We start from the raw sequence: 16,687 nt of genomic DNA on the forward strand, positions 1-16,687 counted from the left end.
TGTGACTAATCTTCTGCCAAGTGTTATTTCTGTACCCATGGGCTTTACTTCTTGCAGACAGGAAAGCCTTCCATTACGTTTCCTTCAGCTTTCTCCGGTTTGTTTGTATTTGCCTTTTAATTGTGGCTGGCAACTTCTAAAACGTAGCATTTATTTTAATCACCAGAAAAAGCCACACAAGTAGCTATCATCATTGCATGCCTCGACTCTGACGGGAAAATTCTGTGTGCACTTTGAAGGTGGGTGTGTGGATCCTAAATGTTGAGTTTGCCTTTAGCTCTGGCTCCACCAACGCTTGCTCACTCTGCCTTCCACGCTACCAGTTTCAACTGTCTCAGACCACGTACCTGCTAGTCGCAAAGAAAACAAAGCTCCCACTGCTGCCTATGGGAGCTTTCCTCCCATTGTGAGGAAATTCATCTGCCAGTTGGTAGCTTCTAAATCTTCCATACTCTAATTACAGGAAGGTTTAATTTAGCAAGATATTTCTTTCTTCCTTTATTTGAAAGATGAGTTGAGATTGGTGAGAGCCTTTGTAGTGTAGTAGCTGTCATGCTGGATTTAGACCCAGGGAGACTCATGTTCTTAATGTTCATTGGGGTCTGCGATAGACTAGCCACAGTGTCTCATGCATTGGTAACCTCAAGATTATGTTAATGCAAAGTGCTCCACACAAGGGTGGTTTGAAAGCTGCAGCTAATGCAGGATGTAGTTAGTGGTCAGGCTGCTAAGTGAAGCCTCCTACCATGAGCATATAAGATCATTTCCAAATGAATTGCAATGGCTACCAGTTGGCTACTGAACCAAATTTAAGATTTTGCTGTTTGGACTGGGGAGGACCTGCCGTTCCTACGGCAAGAGAATGGCCAATGGCCAATGTTACTTTCAGATTTGTTCAAATTAGAGTAGATACAGCCTGTGAATCAGGAATTATACAAATGGGGTAAAATTCAAAGCGAAAGAGGAAGGAGGAAAAAGTGTGTGTGACAGGAGGTGTGTGAAAAGCAGTAATATATGGAGAGAGAGAGAGAGAGAGAGAGGGAGGGAGGGAGGGAGGAGAGAGAGAGAGAGAGAGAGAGAGAGAGAGAGAGAGAGAGAGAGAGAGAGAGAGAGATCGAGAGAGATCAGCCCCAATTTGATGGGAATTACCTCAAGTTTAATCAGAAATGTTAACTGCCCAACATGTTTTTGATAATCCTCCTACTGGGAGCGAAATATGACTACTTATAATACTCCAACTGAGGATCAAACTAAATATATGCATTTCTTTCTATCTTTCCTGCCATTATAGTTTTTCTCATAATGTTGTATATCAACATCCTTAGAGGCTGTAGCATCCTATTTAAGTACTCCAAACAATGAATGTGTAGGGGATTGCTGCTACTTTCTGGTTCCTTGATGGAACATTTTAGTAGGTGTGTTCACTGAAGAAAGGTACAATCTGTCTCTACACATGTACAAGTGTTTATGTGGAAGAGTGTACACTTGAGTGCGGCTGCACTCTTGTGTTCACAGGTGCGCAGATTTTACATTCATTGAACATTACAAGTGAATAATTGTATGAGTATCCAGCTCAACTGTTTGCGTACACAAGTAGACAGATTGTACACGCATTGAATATAACATGTGAAACCCCCTAGTAGCTATAATCATGGCTGATATAGAGATGTCTCCTCTGTTTTGAGCTGTCTGATTCTTGGCTATCTAGTCAACACATGCATTCTTTCTTGAAGTTGGTCAGCAGGTGAATGGAGTGCTTGCAGCCAGTCTTGTGGTGGAGGGCAACAAAGTCGTCCAATCCAGTGTGTCCAGAAAAAGGCTTTTCAGAAGGAGGACATTGTGGCTCATGCTCTCTGCCCAGTAACCACACCAGCACAAATCCAGGCATGTAACCACCAAGACTGTCCACCGGAATGGAGTCCTGGCCCATGGTCTCAGGTAATGAAAAGAAAAGGCTAGCATTATTTTGCACTGTCTTTATTATAGGTAAGAACATAAGAAGAGCTCTGCTGGATCTCCATCTTCTTGAGCATCCTGTTTCTAACAGTGGCCAAGAAGATGCTTCCATGAAGCTCACCAGAATCCCTCCCCACTGCTGTCTCATAGCAATTGGTATTCATTCACCATAAGGGAAGGCCTAACATTAGTCCAGAGTGGGGAACATTTTAAGGCTGGAGGCCAGACCTTTATTTCCTGACCCCTGCCAGGTCAAATTTGACAGATGGGTGAATATCCTGATTGTTGGGATGTTCAAAATCCCTTTTGCAAACAGCATGCTGCTTTTTAAATAGCCAAAACCTGGATCTTCAAAGAGCAGCAGGGTGCTGCTTGCGAAAGGGCTCTGCTCTTGGACCCTCTGGTAGGCTCTTTTGCTTACTCACCAAATCTCCCAAGACAGCACCAAAAGCAAGGTCTCTGAAAATTGATCTTAATTCCTGGACCAGCAAGCATGGAAGCATGTCTAAAGAAGCTATGAAGAAGTGCTCCTACATATGTTACCTGCTTTCATGTTGTCAGAGGTAGTTTTAGGATAGCCCAACTGGTTTGGCTGCACTGGGTGCCGCTCCGCAAGTGGCTCCACAATAATGATGTAGAACAGAGCATGAGAGGTGGTGGGCTGCCAAATTTTGGCATCGCACAGGGCACCCCTGAAATGTGAGCATTCAAAGTCTTTCACTGGTGATGTGGATGAGGTCAGTGCATATGTCGGTGGCAAAAGGCAAGGCAAAAGGGAGAGGAGCAACAAGTGCAAATATGCTTTTGTACTGTAGACTTCTTTCTACACTCTCCGTCACAGCCTCTCTATGCTCCATCCAGACAAGCAGGAGGCATTGTCAGAGTTCAATGACATATTCCAAGCAGGGGGGGGGGGACAACACTCAGGGTGCAAAGCAAGAAAGACCATTGAGACATGGTCTTGTGAGAATACTGAGGTCTAGATAGAAGGATGGAGGGTTGCATTCATCTCCTGATCCTCAAGTTGCCCACCTCTGGCTTAAGATGTTCAGTTGGAGTAGAGTGAAGAGGCATTTAGGGAAAGATATTTCTTATCTCATCAATTTGCATCCATTAACCCCCACACCCCCCACTAATCAGGCATCCAGTGTAACATGAGTAACACCCAGGATGACTGATGTCTTCTTCTTTTTGATAAGGTATCATTCCAAGCAGCTGAAAATCCTGGTACAGTTTTTGTTGTTGTTTAAAAAGCCCTGCACTTAGAAGCAGAGTTGGTAGCTTAGGGCCTCGGGCAAATTCCAATATATGCACACACCCCTGCTTCAGAAAGGTGTGGGGTATCTGAGAGCTTTTATTCTGAAGTGAGAAACATATACTTTTAATATTGCCAAGGGAGACTTATCACATTTTTTTATTCAAGTGAATGTGCTGGTGCAAAAGCATTCTAATCTAAGGATTACATTGTAGTTGTGAGATCGCGAGAAAAAAAAGACTTTTCTTTGTTCAACAAACATTATGGAAAATCGATGCATTTATTTTTTCTTGAACATGTTGCCTACCTAATAGTAGTACTGAGTTGTAGTGGTAATACTACTACTACTAGTAGGATTGTGGAAGCCATCTAATGTTTCCCCACCCTACTCAATGCAGGATTCAATTACATTCTTCCCTGGCACATGGCTGCCCAGCCTTTGCTTAAACATCTCTGGCAAAGGAGAGCCAAACAGCTTTTGTCAGTATTTTATCTCATAACATTTAGTCAAAATTTATGCAATTTACACTAATTAGTTTTACTCCTGCCTAATTAGAGAGAGCAATCTAGAATGACGTGTTGCAATTTCACCCATAGAGAAATGGCCAGCTACAGCTGTTTCCTTTCCTTTACTTCCCTTTCCTACTTTGGATTGGGTTTAAGTTTCTGAAGGTCGGGGCCAGTGACCCTTTGCACAGTGTCATCCAAATGTGAGTCTCCTAAAAGTATGTTAGGACCCCTTGGGGACTTGCCATAGTGATGCTGGTGATTCTATAAGGCAACCACTTTCCCCCCAAACAGAAGACAATGACCAACTTCTGAGACATTTCGGGGGGGGGGAGGTAACAACCAATCCACACCATGACTGGTAAGAGAGTTTGGTGGTGTTTTTATTTGTTTGTTTTAAGAAGAGAGTCAAGGGCAAGTGTCAGTGGTGAGATGTCACACGGCACTGGGGTCCTAGCCATTGCCCAAACATGTTGGCTGTTGACATACCCCAGAAGGTGACAATTATATGAATTACCTGAGCATTGTCCAAAGGCACTTGATGCAGCCAACATACTGTGGGATGGGACACCACCAGCCTGGAACCACAGGAATAATGCCTTGAATTCCACAGTGAATTCCAGGACAGGGTTGAGAACCGTTTTGTTTGTTGTCCTACTTTGGCATAGTAGTGTCTATTTAAAGTCTTTAACATCCAACTTTCTCAAACTCCCATAAAGTGTTCCAAAACTTGTGGAAGAGGAATTGCAAAACGTGATGTCGTCTGCAAAAGTGTAGGGCCTTCCACCCTGAAAATCCTGCCGGAGAATATGTGCAGCAGTCAAACGAAGCCAGAATTGCAACAGACGTGTGTGTTGGAACGGTGCCCCAAAAACGATCGTCTGCAATGGGTGATTTCTGCTTGGAGTGAGGTACAACAACCAACATGCTCTACAGGACTTAGATAGCCATAGGGTGATATTTGAAAATCAAATGATGTTATATTCAAAGGAGTGTCAGGCTTCGTTGGTCAGACAATATCTGTTGTTAATAATGCAAAAGTTAACAATGCCCCTTTGTCGCTGGACTTCATGAAGAGAGGTTTGTCTCCTTGCTTGGAGCTGTGAGGGGAGACAGTTGGTGCAGTCCACCCACTGTGGGGCATGTGGACCTGTAGCAGGGATGTATAACCTTTTTTTTTCCAGCCCAAGGGCCACCTTCTGACACTCAAAATGCACAAAATGCTGAAAGAGGAAGCAGAAAGAGAGTCACTTCCAACGTTTTCCTTCAGCTCTCTCTGCATATTTCAAGGCTAGCCACACTCGCCACCTCATGGCCAAGAGAACAGTGAGCTTAGTGGCTTTGTGGGCATCAGAGGAAGACCTGAAAGTTGCCATTATGCCAATAGGCACTATTTGATGGCCCCTAACTTAACTCTCTAAATGAAGCCCCATTATCCAGGCAGTATCTTTAAAATAAATATTCTCTGTGTACTTTGTTTTCTCCTGTTAGGAATAGTGGTGGTGGTGGTGGTGGGGCATTTGATTCAGTTTGTATTTAAAGGCAAAGTTTCCAAGTCCACATTTTCCAAAACAACATGCAGATCTAAACAAGACATCCTTCAAAATTCACACTTATCCACATTTTGCAATGCATTTCTCCATCCATGGAATGCACATGCTTACCTCAGAAATACTGTAGGTTCAATTCCAAACCACAACAATAAAGTTAGTACTGCAATAAAGTGAATCACACACACAATTTTTTTTGTTTTGTTTCCCAGTGTAAAATTATGTTTGCATTATGCTGTGTGAAATGCCATTGTGTTGTTGTTGTTGTTTTTAAAAATGTACGTACCTTGATTAACACATACTTTATGGCTAAAATATCCTAACCATCATCTGAGCCTTCAGCTAGATATAATCTTTTTGCTCACGGAAGGTCATTGCTGCTGATGGATGGTTGCTGAAGGCTGGGGTGGCTGTGACAGTTACTTAAAATAAGAAGCTTGATGGCTACCCTGAGAAAGCATGCTTAGCCTTCCCCCAGGCTCCTCTGGCTACAGAAGTGGGTGGGCTTTAGCCCTAGCCAGTTCCATTGCGATGGCCAGATGAGGGGAAGCAGGGTGGGGAATTTCCCCTGGAAATGGCTGGGCTGCCTGTTGCTGCACCCACATTCTCATAAGGAGCAGCAGGAGCATGTGGGGGATAGGGTCCTGCAGCCTCACCACCAACCCAGCAGCAGCTGTTGCTCCTTGAGTCCTTCAATTTGTAAAAAATGCAATATCTGCAAAGTGCAATGAAGTGAGACATGCCTGTATATAAAAATGCATATGCTAGTGTAAAGTGTGCTTAAAAATGCATGTATTACTGATAAATTACATATAAAAATGCATTATATTAGGGGAAATTGCTTGCAAAATATTAGGCAAAAGTGCATACAGCAAAGTGTATATTAGAAGAATTTCATATTGAAACACTGATGAGTTTTATGAGGACGTTTTTATTTTTTTAAAATGCAAATTGATGTGGAGAAAATTAGTCTGGAAAAATGAGAAAAGAAGAGAAACCGAAAGTGACATATTCTCCCGTTCCTACCCATAGTGCTCGGCCACCTGTGGCCCAGGTGTGAAGCGGCGAGAAATGCAGTGCAGCGAGAAAAGTTTCAGTGGCAAACTGATCACTTTCCCACAGCGCCGTTGCCGAAACCTTATGAAGCCAAACATCGAACTGGAGGAAGGCTGCAACAGAGGAGCATGTTCTCTGCACCATTTATACCACAGGGTGCCAGGGTGGTATTCTTCACCTTGGCAACAGGTGAGAGAAGAGGCTTTATATGGTGATCTAAACCAGTCATTTCTACCATGTTTCATACTTTTTGTTATCACCAAGTTCTTCCCTTTTCTCTAGTTTAGGGAAAGGGAACTTGTTAAGCCTGAGGGCCACAGCTCCCTCTGGGCAACCTTCTGGAGGCCAAATGACAATTGTGAGTGTGGCAGAGGCAAATTAGGCAAACCAACAAATGCAAATTTTGCATTTGCATAGTAGACTAGTTTCTTCAGACTTGCACATCTCTTTCTGTCCTCCATCTAGGCAAGCAAGGAAGCATTCTCAGCGTAGAAGAGCACATTCCTGTCAGGCAAAAACACTCAAGCAAAGCAGGGCTGGTGTGGAATGTGGCTCAGGAGAGTCACGAGGGCCAGAGAGAAAGGTCTAGAGGCTGCATTTGGCCCCTAGACCTATTCTTCTTCTTTGTTTTCCTGTCACTGTGATTTGTACATCACTTAAGGAAGAAGAAGAGAAGCAACAGCACCATTTTGGTATAAGTGATTCATTTGTCTGGAAACGGAGAAGTGCTTTATATAACAATGTTTCTGCTGTTGCAGCTATGTTGCATTCCACCATCTTTTCCATACCAATCTTCAGAGGGCTGCACTGTGGTTGAACCATTACAAATCTTTATGCACAATGTCCTTGGGGATCTACAGAGATTGTCTGGAATTCCTTAAATAGTATGATTGATTACTGGATCCGCCTGTGTTTGTTTCCACAGTCTCTCAAACAAGCTTCTGTATTTTGGAACTTGCTTACTTTGTCAGTCCCATATCCCCAAGACAAGCATTTATTTGATAGCATATACATGCAGCTTTTGAACCTTAAGCTTCATAATCAGATGAAAGTGTCTTGGGGACATGATCTTAATGGATAGTGGGGTTTCTTGAAAATAAGATCAGGGTATTTCAACCACACTGGGGCCCCTCCCCCTTGAGAAGGATAGCAGGCAGATTCCTAATACCTCTTAGCCATCCTGAGGGATAATTCAAAGCCAAGTGGCAAGGGGTCTGGCACAGCATTTAATTGGTGTTTTAAACCCTGATTAAACAAGCAGTCAGGAGTTGGGGAAGGAGATGCTTTCAGACTGCCTTCATATTTCCTTCTTCTCCCATTCTCCTCGCTGCCAGATTCTTCCCCACCTTTGACAGCCTTCGATTGCTCCTGGGGTGGGCTTTGACACAGTATGACCTGAAGCAGCCTCAGCCCAGCCCAGTCAAATCCCTGGTCAACCCCAACTGGCCTGATTTATTTTGAGATCTGGGATTTAGGTGGATCCAGTGCACAGCCTGACTAGAAATAAATAATAATAATAATAATAATAATAATAATAATAATAATAATAATAATAATTTATTATTTATACCCCGCCCATCTGGCCGGGTTCCCCCAGCCACTCTGGGCGGCTTCCAACAAAACAGAAATTCTAAAATACAGAAATCCATCAAACATTAAAAGCTTCCCTAAACAGGGCTGCCTTGAGATGCCTTCTAAAGGTCTGGTAATTGTTGTTCTCTTTGACCTCTAGTGGGAGGGCATTCCACAGGGTGGGTGCCACTACCGAGAAGGCCCTCTGCCTGGTTCCCTGTAACTTGGCTTCTCGTAGTGAGGGAACCGCCAGAAGGCCCTCGGAGCTGGACCTCAGTGTCCGGGCAGAACGATGGGGGTGGAGACGCTCCTTCAGGTATACCGCTCCTTCAGGTATACAGACTCCAATGTGTAGACTTATCCTGGGAGAAAGTTCTGCAATGCAGGTTGTAACACTGAAAAGACCCTACTCCTCTTATCCCCGCAGGAAGCATGGGCGGTCAAAAAATTAAATATGGAACGACGATGTCTGACCTATAAAGAGATCCTGGTAGAGGAAAACAACATACCGTAGTCCATACGAGGAGCTAAAGGATAGGATGGGAGGCTGGCTTGAATACCATCAGATATATAATGTTTACCAAAATGACAAAAGAATGAGAGGATTTGCACATCAAAGATCTGAATTAGATAAAATACTAGTACAAAATAAAGAAAAACAGCTATCAAAGCTATACGATTTCTTATTAGAGTGGCACACCAAGGATGAGGAAACTAAGGTGGTGATGACAAGGTGGGCCATGGATTTAGGTTACAATTTAGATTATGACAAATGGACTAAACTCTGGACCACAGGTATTAAATTCACAGCGTCCACAGTATTAAAAGAGAATGTGTACAGAATGATATATAGGTGGCATCTTACACCAGCTAAATTACACAAAATGTATAAAACAGGAAACAAACTGTGTTGGAAATGTGGAAATGAAGTGGGAGATTTTTTCCACATGTGGTGGAGATGTGAGATAGTTAAAAAAAAAATGGGGAACAATCTATAATGAACTAAAGAAAAAATTTAAGTATACCTTCAAAAAGTGACCCAAAGCCTTCCTATTGGGCATGATGGATGAAGATGTTAAGAGAGACGATCAAAATTTTTTCCTATATGCTACAACAGGTTCAAGACTGTTGTTAGCACGAGTATGGAAACAACGGCAGGTCCCATCAGTAGAACACTGGAGGCAAAACATTATGGAATATGTAGGGATTGCCAAATTAACAGGAAAAATCAGACACCAAGGTGATGGAATATTTGACAAGGAATGGGGAAAATTTATGAACTATATAAAGGAATTAACATAAATTAGGGAAAATCGGAACAGTAGAGCTGGAACAAAATGCACAAGAAACATGAATATATGAATTTGAATGTTTATTGGAATAATGAAGGGGAAAGTAAAGTTTGAGATATAATGTACAGATATCTTATGAAATATTTGGTCTGAAATTATTAATACAATGGATACCCAATGCATACAAAAACTTGCTTTTATAATGACAGCAAAGGAAGAATGGAAGCCAAATAGGAGATAGAAAAGTTGTTAGTTATATTACGGTGTTATATCCTTACTATACCAATCTGTATTGGGGAAGTGGGGGTGAATAGAAACTGTAATAAAAACGATATATCAATAGAAAAGAAAAGACCCTACTCCTTGCTACCACCTTTGGGTTTCCCCGTAACCTTTCAGGGATCAAGTGCCAAATGCCTATGGTTCTTTGATGGCTTTTGTATAGAAAAATTCATGTGGAAGAAGAGTAAATGGAAAGGAATTCAACGCTTGGAGCTCTGAAGGCCCTCATGGAAGTAAAATCTCTTATCCTTTCTGTCCCTTACAGTGCACGGTGACATGTGGTGGAGGAGTGCAGACACGGACTGTCCAATGCCTTCGTCAGGGTCAACCAGCTGTGGGCTGCCTGCCTCAACAGAAACCTGCAATGTCAAGAGCCTGCAATACTAATTTCTGCCTTGCTCCTGAGAAGAAAGGTAAAGACTGTCCCACTATTTAAAGTAAATGTGTAGCAGACTAGATCTCCCAAGCTTTGCCCCTTTCTGAGAGCTGATACATAAAGGCCAGTGAGAACTGAATGGTTGAATTGCTTGACAAGACAATTCTGCCTGAGTAGTTGGCAAAGTAAGGCAAAATATGGGTAAAACATATGGAAGGCCTGCAGAACTAGGCATCACCTGTCTATGGCGGTCTACTCCATGCAGGCCTCGTGGGAAGTTTCCTTATTCCTGATAAGACTGTTTGTCCACCTAGCCCAGTGTCATCTACTCTGAGCAGCAACTACCCAGGGAGACATTAGGAAATGGAATACTGCTCCACCTAACATCAGCCACCCTGCCCTGGCATCTGCCTGCTTACTTACATCCAGCCCAAGAGATGGCACTGGCTGTCATCTTTCCCCTTCCTAGTCTCTGTATTGCCATTAAGTAGCTAGGAGGGTGGGGGGAAATCAAGAATTTTTTGGCTCTGGCTGTCATTGGCTCTGGCTCTACATGCTGTTGGTCTCTCTGCCTGCTGCCCTGCCACTCCCAATGGGCACCAGCCACCACTCGCAGGATGCAGACAGTGGTCTCTCCCAAGACCTGCTACCTTATTATTTTAAATGGAGATGCAAAGGACTGAGCCTGCGACCATCTGCACAAAAGGCCTGTGTCCTGTTATAGAGTTGGAGTCCCTCCACGAGTCATAAAGTGAGTTGTTTTCATCTGTGAGGTAGACCGGTCCTAAATCATTAGAATCAGCTGAATCGTGGATGGTCAAAAGGGATGAACAAATAAATCCTAGCCTGAAATTACTGCTTCCTTATTTATTCCTACCATTTTTATATAAAAACCCACAAACATAAGAACTTATTTTTAGAGAGTTCCAGAGGGTTTTTTGGTGTGCGTGTGTGTGTGTAGATCTCCCCACCCCCCTTGAACTTCCAGGAATGGTTCGTTCCAAGAAGTTCCTGGGTCTAGTTTCATCCACCTTTATTTTTGCCCAGTTAATACCAATAATAATATCCACTTTCTGTCCTGAGACGGTATTTTTTCCATTTCTCTTCCCCTAACTGGATTTCTTATCCAGTATCTGTTACTCATTTCACTCCAGCCTCTTCCCTTCCCCCTCCCTGCAGCTGTAGAAGTCCTTCTGACTTTATTGTAACTAGGTCTTCAGGCTCTGGAGATCAATTATTTCTTCACCGTGCTGTAAGTCTCTGTCTCCACCAGCGAACACAGCCAGCTGCGCTGGAACTGTATTGAAGCCAATCACTCTCAATTACCCACCACATAGTTCCAGCCCTGTGAGTCATTGGGGAGAGATCATGAGAAAGAAATGAGCCTTTCAGGGAGAGTTAACATGCTTCCCTAGACAAGCTGGGTCTGCTCCTCTGCTCGTCCCCCCCCCCTCTTCTCATTTCCATCACTCAGCAGGGTACTGTAACTCAAAGCTCAGTGGTGGCTAGTGGAGTTGAAAAGCAGAGAGGCCAACAGTAGGTGGAGCCAGAAACAGGTAGAGCTAACTAATTCTTGTTTTGCTCCTATCCTTCTTCCTACTTAATGACAACACAGAAATGAAGGAGGCGGAAGCTGATAGCCAGTGGCACCCTTTGGGTCAGATGTATGTAAAAAGGCAGACTAATGTGAGTAAGAGGGCAGGTAGATAGCAGGAAAACCTGTTCTTTAATGCTGAATCAGAACAAATGGCAATGCAGTTTTTCCGCAGATTGCTGTTTGTGCTGATTCAGTGGTAAATAACAGGTTCTCTTGAGGAAAGTGCCAGCGGGGATGGGGGGGACACACACAAAGGGGCTCAGACATGGAGTTTTAAAGTACGGATCTATGCCTAGAAACATGGTACAAAATGAAAACACTTTTGGATAAGTAGAGATGTTGGATAATTCCAACAGACATAGAAATAGGAAACTACCCATTTTCACTTATTTGTTCCATGTCTAGAATGGAAATCAATCCAGTGAATACAAACAGTATTTGCCTTCGTTGTTGCTTTTAGACTGCAAATGATACATAACTGATTGCTGCCCACCCCCAACTATTTGCATTATGTTTACTTTGCAATAAAATGAATGGGGTGGAATAATGTAATGACAATATGATTAATTATAAAAATTACATAAATTAAGTAATTTTGCCACATCAGATGGTGAGATGAATAATATAGGTTTTGGAAGAAGAACTTCAGTGGAATGGAAATGGTGTTGTGTGCAATGAATACAGGGCAAAACTGAAAAGGATGTATTCTTACATCCCTGTGGGCAAGAGGATCCTTATAGGGCAGGCTCATGTGGTCCTTACTGGATCCATGACTTTGACCAATAACTTATGGATTATCCTGCGACCAAAGCCATGACGAGGGAAATCTGTAGAAGCCAAGCCTCTTTCTGCCACTGACCTATTCATGTCACAGGAGATCTTTGGGTCAATAGCTGGAAGCCTATGTATTATGTCAAGATGTGAGTGATTTTTACAAATGAGAAGAGTCTCTTCTGTGCCATCAGTTTTAAGCCTTTCATCTGAAATAAAAAGGATACAGATTAAAAGCCATGTCAATTTCCTGTACTATGAACTACTATTTTTGAGGGCAAACTGGAAGGCTTTCCCATGTTCCAATAATAGCTGAACTCAGCAGTAAATCTTTCCCAAGTTTCTCTTATGTTGCTTTAATGCTGCAATTTAAATTGTTAAGGAATGTATTTCTAGAGTAGCAACATGATTCATTGCTATTCACTTTTAGGTAAAGCATTAATCAGTTGCAGCCAAACTACAGAATGCTTCAGCTATGCAATATTTTAAACCAACTGATATTTGCTTTTTCAAAATGATAGTCTAAAAAAAGGGGGGGTGTTTCTTTTTTGGAGAATTTGGGCCATACTTCCAATGCCTGGAAGGACTCTTTTCTTTCTTCACCCTTCAACCAGGCACTCTGCAATGCACTTACTGATGTCTCAGTTTGCATATTTTCCTCCTTCTCCTGCTCTTCATCGCTATTTCCTTTTGTGTCATGTCCTTTAGATTGGGAGCCTGAGGGGTAGGCAATGGCTTGTTTCTCTTTTTATCTGTAAGTTGCTCTAGGGGACTTTTGGCTCAAGGATGGAGTAAAAATAAATACACAATCTGAAATCCCCCCGCACCTCATAGACATTTGTCAGTTTGCTTCCCTCCCACTGTGCTCCATGACATATGGACTACTCTAACAGATAGTATGTTGTGGCTGCATATTCCATGTTGAGAGAGGAGAAAGCCATTGAATAGATTGGTGTACAGGAGAACGTCATGTAATAAGCATAGCACAATGAATGAGATTTCTTTGGGTGACTTTCTTGGGCATGAGATGTGCTGAACAAGAGATGTTTTCAGGTATCTGCATTTTGGTGGGGGTTTTTTTGTAAGGAACCCACCCCCTGCCCCACAGCTCTTGACATTCTCAGACAGAGAATGCATAAAATTCTTAAGTCCTTGGAGGCGGCTTACATGTGTGAAACGAACCAGCTAATAAGAGCATTCAGCTCCTATTTGCATGAGTTGTTTTCCTTCTGAAAAGAAAGCTAGCAGAAATTTACAGGTAAGTATCCACAATCCAGGCATGCCATGAGTCTTGTATGCTCACTGAAGCTTTTCTGCAATCCTGAGTCTTCAGTGTTAATGCAGATCACACGAACAGAGCACTCATGGGAGCAATTAGATGTCCATGTCATCAGCCAGTCCAGGTGCATGAAGTGTCCCAGAGCTTCAGTGTTCCTAGGGCATACTGCAAAATACTAAATATTCTTGTCTGGAATTTCACCATTGCAGATGATCCTTCTTGTGTGGACTTCTTCACTTGGTGCCATCTGGTCCCCCAGCATGGTGTCTGCAATCACAAATTTTACGGCAAGCAATGCTGCAAATCGTGCACACGGAAGAACTGATGTGAATGGAGTCAGTCCAGCACTTCAATGGCAAGAGCCTCCCTTGCAAGACGATGACAAACTTTTCTAGAAGGTCTTCCAGAACCACGAATGACCAGTGGAAGAGACTTGGGTACTGTAGAACAAGATGTTCTATGGTACAGCTTTTAACCAAGGATTAGTACACAAGGACTGGACTTTTTCCAAACAGGGTATTTTTGAATGCTAGCAGATGGAGGCAACTTTTAGCCTTCTTTCTATTTGTCGTTAACCCTACTCTGTTAATGGTCATATCTGATCTCCAAAGTGCAGTAGCACAGTCAGTATGGTGCTAATATTCTGCTCAGTGGTATGCACACAGAACCTACAATGAGGCAGTATCATTGTAATACGAAGAGATATGTTGGCTATTTCAATGTTAGTTAGCATAGCCCTTGAAAACAAGCAGAAAACAACTCCCGAGAAATTATGTTGGTGGCTGCTGAGATAATGTGTTGCTGTACATAACATAGGCATGATGTTATTCACAGTAAGCACATTTGCTGCACTATCAAGATAAATGGTGCTTTTCTATTTCACTTGCTGCTGGGAAAGCAAGGCTTATATCATGGTAGAATTTTAGTTTTCTTTTGTTCCCCATTTCACATTGATTAGTAACTCAGTCATGATTTACTAACCACTTGAGAGGCAGGCACTCCTTGAGATGCCCATCCAAGAGAACACAACAGGACTTTTCTTTAGAGCATCTTCATTTAGGGCATTGCTATGTAGGATGAGCAGACTAGCATTTTATTCAAGTAACTCATGTAACTTACAAAGGCATCTTTATCATCAGTGCTGAAACAAATGATCACCAGAATCCCAGAATCCCATCGGCATCCAGAATATGCTAATTTAGAGTTCAGTTTTGAACACTCACACTTTTGGAGAACTCGCAGAAACTAGGTCTTTCAGCTGCAAAACTTGAGTTTCCAGACATTACACCTAGAAAGAAAACTCAGCTGTTGCCACAAAAGTATAAATGGTCTGCATGAAATTCATAAACCAGTTTCTGGAAACTGAAGTTGCAAAATGAATCTTGGTGAATTCAAACAGGGTTCTAAATTAATATGGTTGTTTTTTAGATTATAAAGTCAATAGATAAGAACAAATTGCATGATTCAATTCACTGACTGATGTGCCAGTACAATACAATGGCTTATGCAAATTGAGTCATTTATTTTCTCCTTGTCACCATTATTCCCTCATGTAAAATGCCACTCTGGAGGGTTTTCTGACCTCCTGGAGCCAATACACAGTTGGTAAATAGGGGAAAGCTATTGATGCCTTCTGCATGGACATAAGTGCCTTTGTTCATGTGGGACCCAAGCCTATGATCTGTGTTATTTGTTCTGGGTAGCTAGTCCAGAATAATGAAGCACCAACACATTTTTTTTGCAGTGGTGCTCACATTTGTACACTTGGAAGCCAATGAAACCAGGGCACACAGTATCTTGGATGCCCAGACTGCAAACATGTGGAGGACAAAGCTATCACCCCCCTCTCTGCCCAAACTGAGACAACTAAAGAAAGATTGTAACATAATGAATTTTTCTGAGGAATGGCTAAAAATGACACTTCCCTCTGTTTCCACCCAATTCCTTAGTTTCATTTGATGAATGTAGTTCAGCTTCACTGATCCAAACTAAAAGTATCCCCATCAGCACCAATGCAGACAGTGGTCAGTTAAAAATACGAATTGCTTTTGCAAATGCTTAAATGAAACAAAACAAAATTCATGTCTTCTCTGTGATATGCTTAAGAAATGATTATTAGAACCATATCTTGGCTTCTAAATTCTCCATGTCTTAAATATTGAACGTTGTAAACTGATACTTTCTAGGGGACATTTTCCTCCCCCTGGTAAACTTTTGTTCTAGAAATGTGTCATTTTTTATTATTTGATGTAAAAATATTAATTTATTAATGCATAGCTCCCCCCTCTTTTTATTTTATCACTTGCTTCCCAAGTAAGTGGCAGCAACAGCAAAATAGTGTTACATAGAAGTATGGATTATGGTGTAAAAAGAAAGAAGCACAAAGTATAAAGTGTACTATTTAATTATTTTATAAGTTTTATAAGAAAAAAATACTCTAACTATTTCATTATGTTTGGTACACATACACGTTTTAAATAAAAGCTTGATGTACATCCAGAGCAATGTGAATGGCATTTCTGTTTCTGCTGCCTGATTTTACAACTGCTGCCTTGTACATTCTCATGCCTGGCATATATTTTTGATATCATGGCTTACTGTAGCAATATGCACCAACATTTAAAGGCTATGTGGATATATAGGAGGCTTTATTTTAGGCCTGATAGCTGCCTCATACCCTCCAACATATCTCTGATGACAATTTGTTGTCGTTTAGTCGTTTAGTCGTGTCCAACTCTTCGTGACCCCATGGACCAGAGCATGCCAGGCACATCCCTGATGAAAATAGGGATGTCCTATTCAACAAGTGAGAGCTGGACCATAAAGAAGGCTGATCGCCGAAGAATTGGTGGTGCTGGAGGAGACTCTTGAGAGTCCCATGGACTGCAAGAAGATCAAACCTATCCATTCTGAAGGAAATCAGCCCTGAGTGCTCACTGGAAGGACAGATCCTGAAGCTGAGGCTCCAATACTTTGGCCACCTCATGAGAAGAGAGGACTCCCTGGAAAAGACCCTGATGCTGGGAAAGATTGAGGGCAATAGGAGAAGGGGACGACAGAGGATGAGATGGATGGACAGTGTTCTCGAAGCTACGAACATGAGTTTGACCAAATTGCGGGAGGCAGTGGAAGACAGGAGTGCCTGGCATGCTATGGTCCATGGGGTCACAAAGAGTCGGACACGACTAAACGAC

At 42.3% G+C, this 16,687-nt stretch overlaps 1 protein-coding gene across 1 annotated transcript in view; it reads left to right on the forward strand.

Annotated features, from left to right (window-relative positions):
• Nucleotides 1-15,856, forward strand: part of ADAMTS18 (ADAM metallopeptidase with thrombospondin type 1 motif 18) — a 102,736-nt gene extending 86,880 nt beyond the window's left edge. The window contains exons 19-23 of the mRNA XM_035118770.2: nucleotides 1,734-1,938; nucleotides 4,438-4,629; nucleotides 6,301-6,513; nucleotides 9,736-9,883; nucleotides 13,703-15,856. Coding sequence (XP_034974661.2) covers nucleotides 1,734-1,938; nucleotides 4,438-4,629; nucleotides 6,301-6,513; nucleotides 9,736-9,883; nucleotides 13,703-13,818 — 874 coding nt within the window. The 3' untranslated portion in view covers nucleotides 13,819-15,856. The remainder of the gene's footprint in view (nucleotides 1-1,733; nucleotides 1,939-4,437; nucleotides 4,630-6,300; nucleotides 6,514-9,735; nucleotides 9,884-13,702) is intronic.
• The last annotated feature ends 831 nt before the right edge of the window (nucleotides 15,857-16,687 follow it).

The sequence above is a fragment of the Zootoca vivipara genome, chromosome 6, assembly GCF_963506605.1.
Source record: "Zootoca vivipara chromosome 6, rZooViv1.1, whole genome shotgun sequence".
Classification (NCBI taxonomy): Eukaryota; Metazoa; Chordata; class Lepidosauria; order Squamata; family Lacertidae; genus Zootoca; species Zootoca vivipara.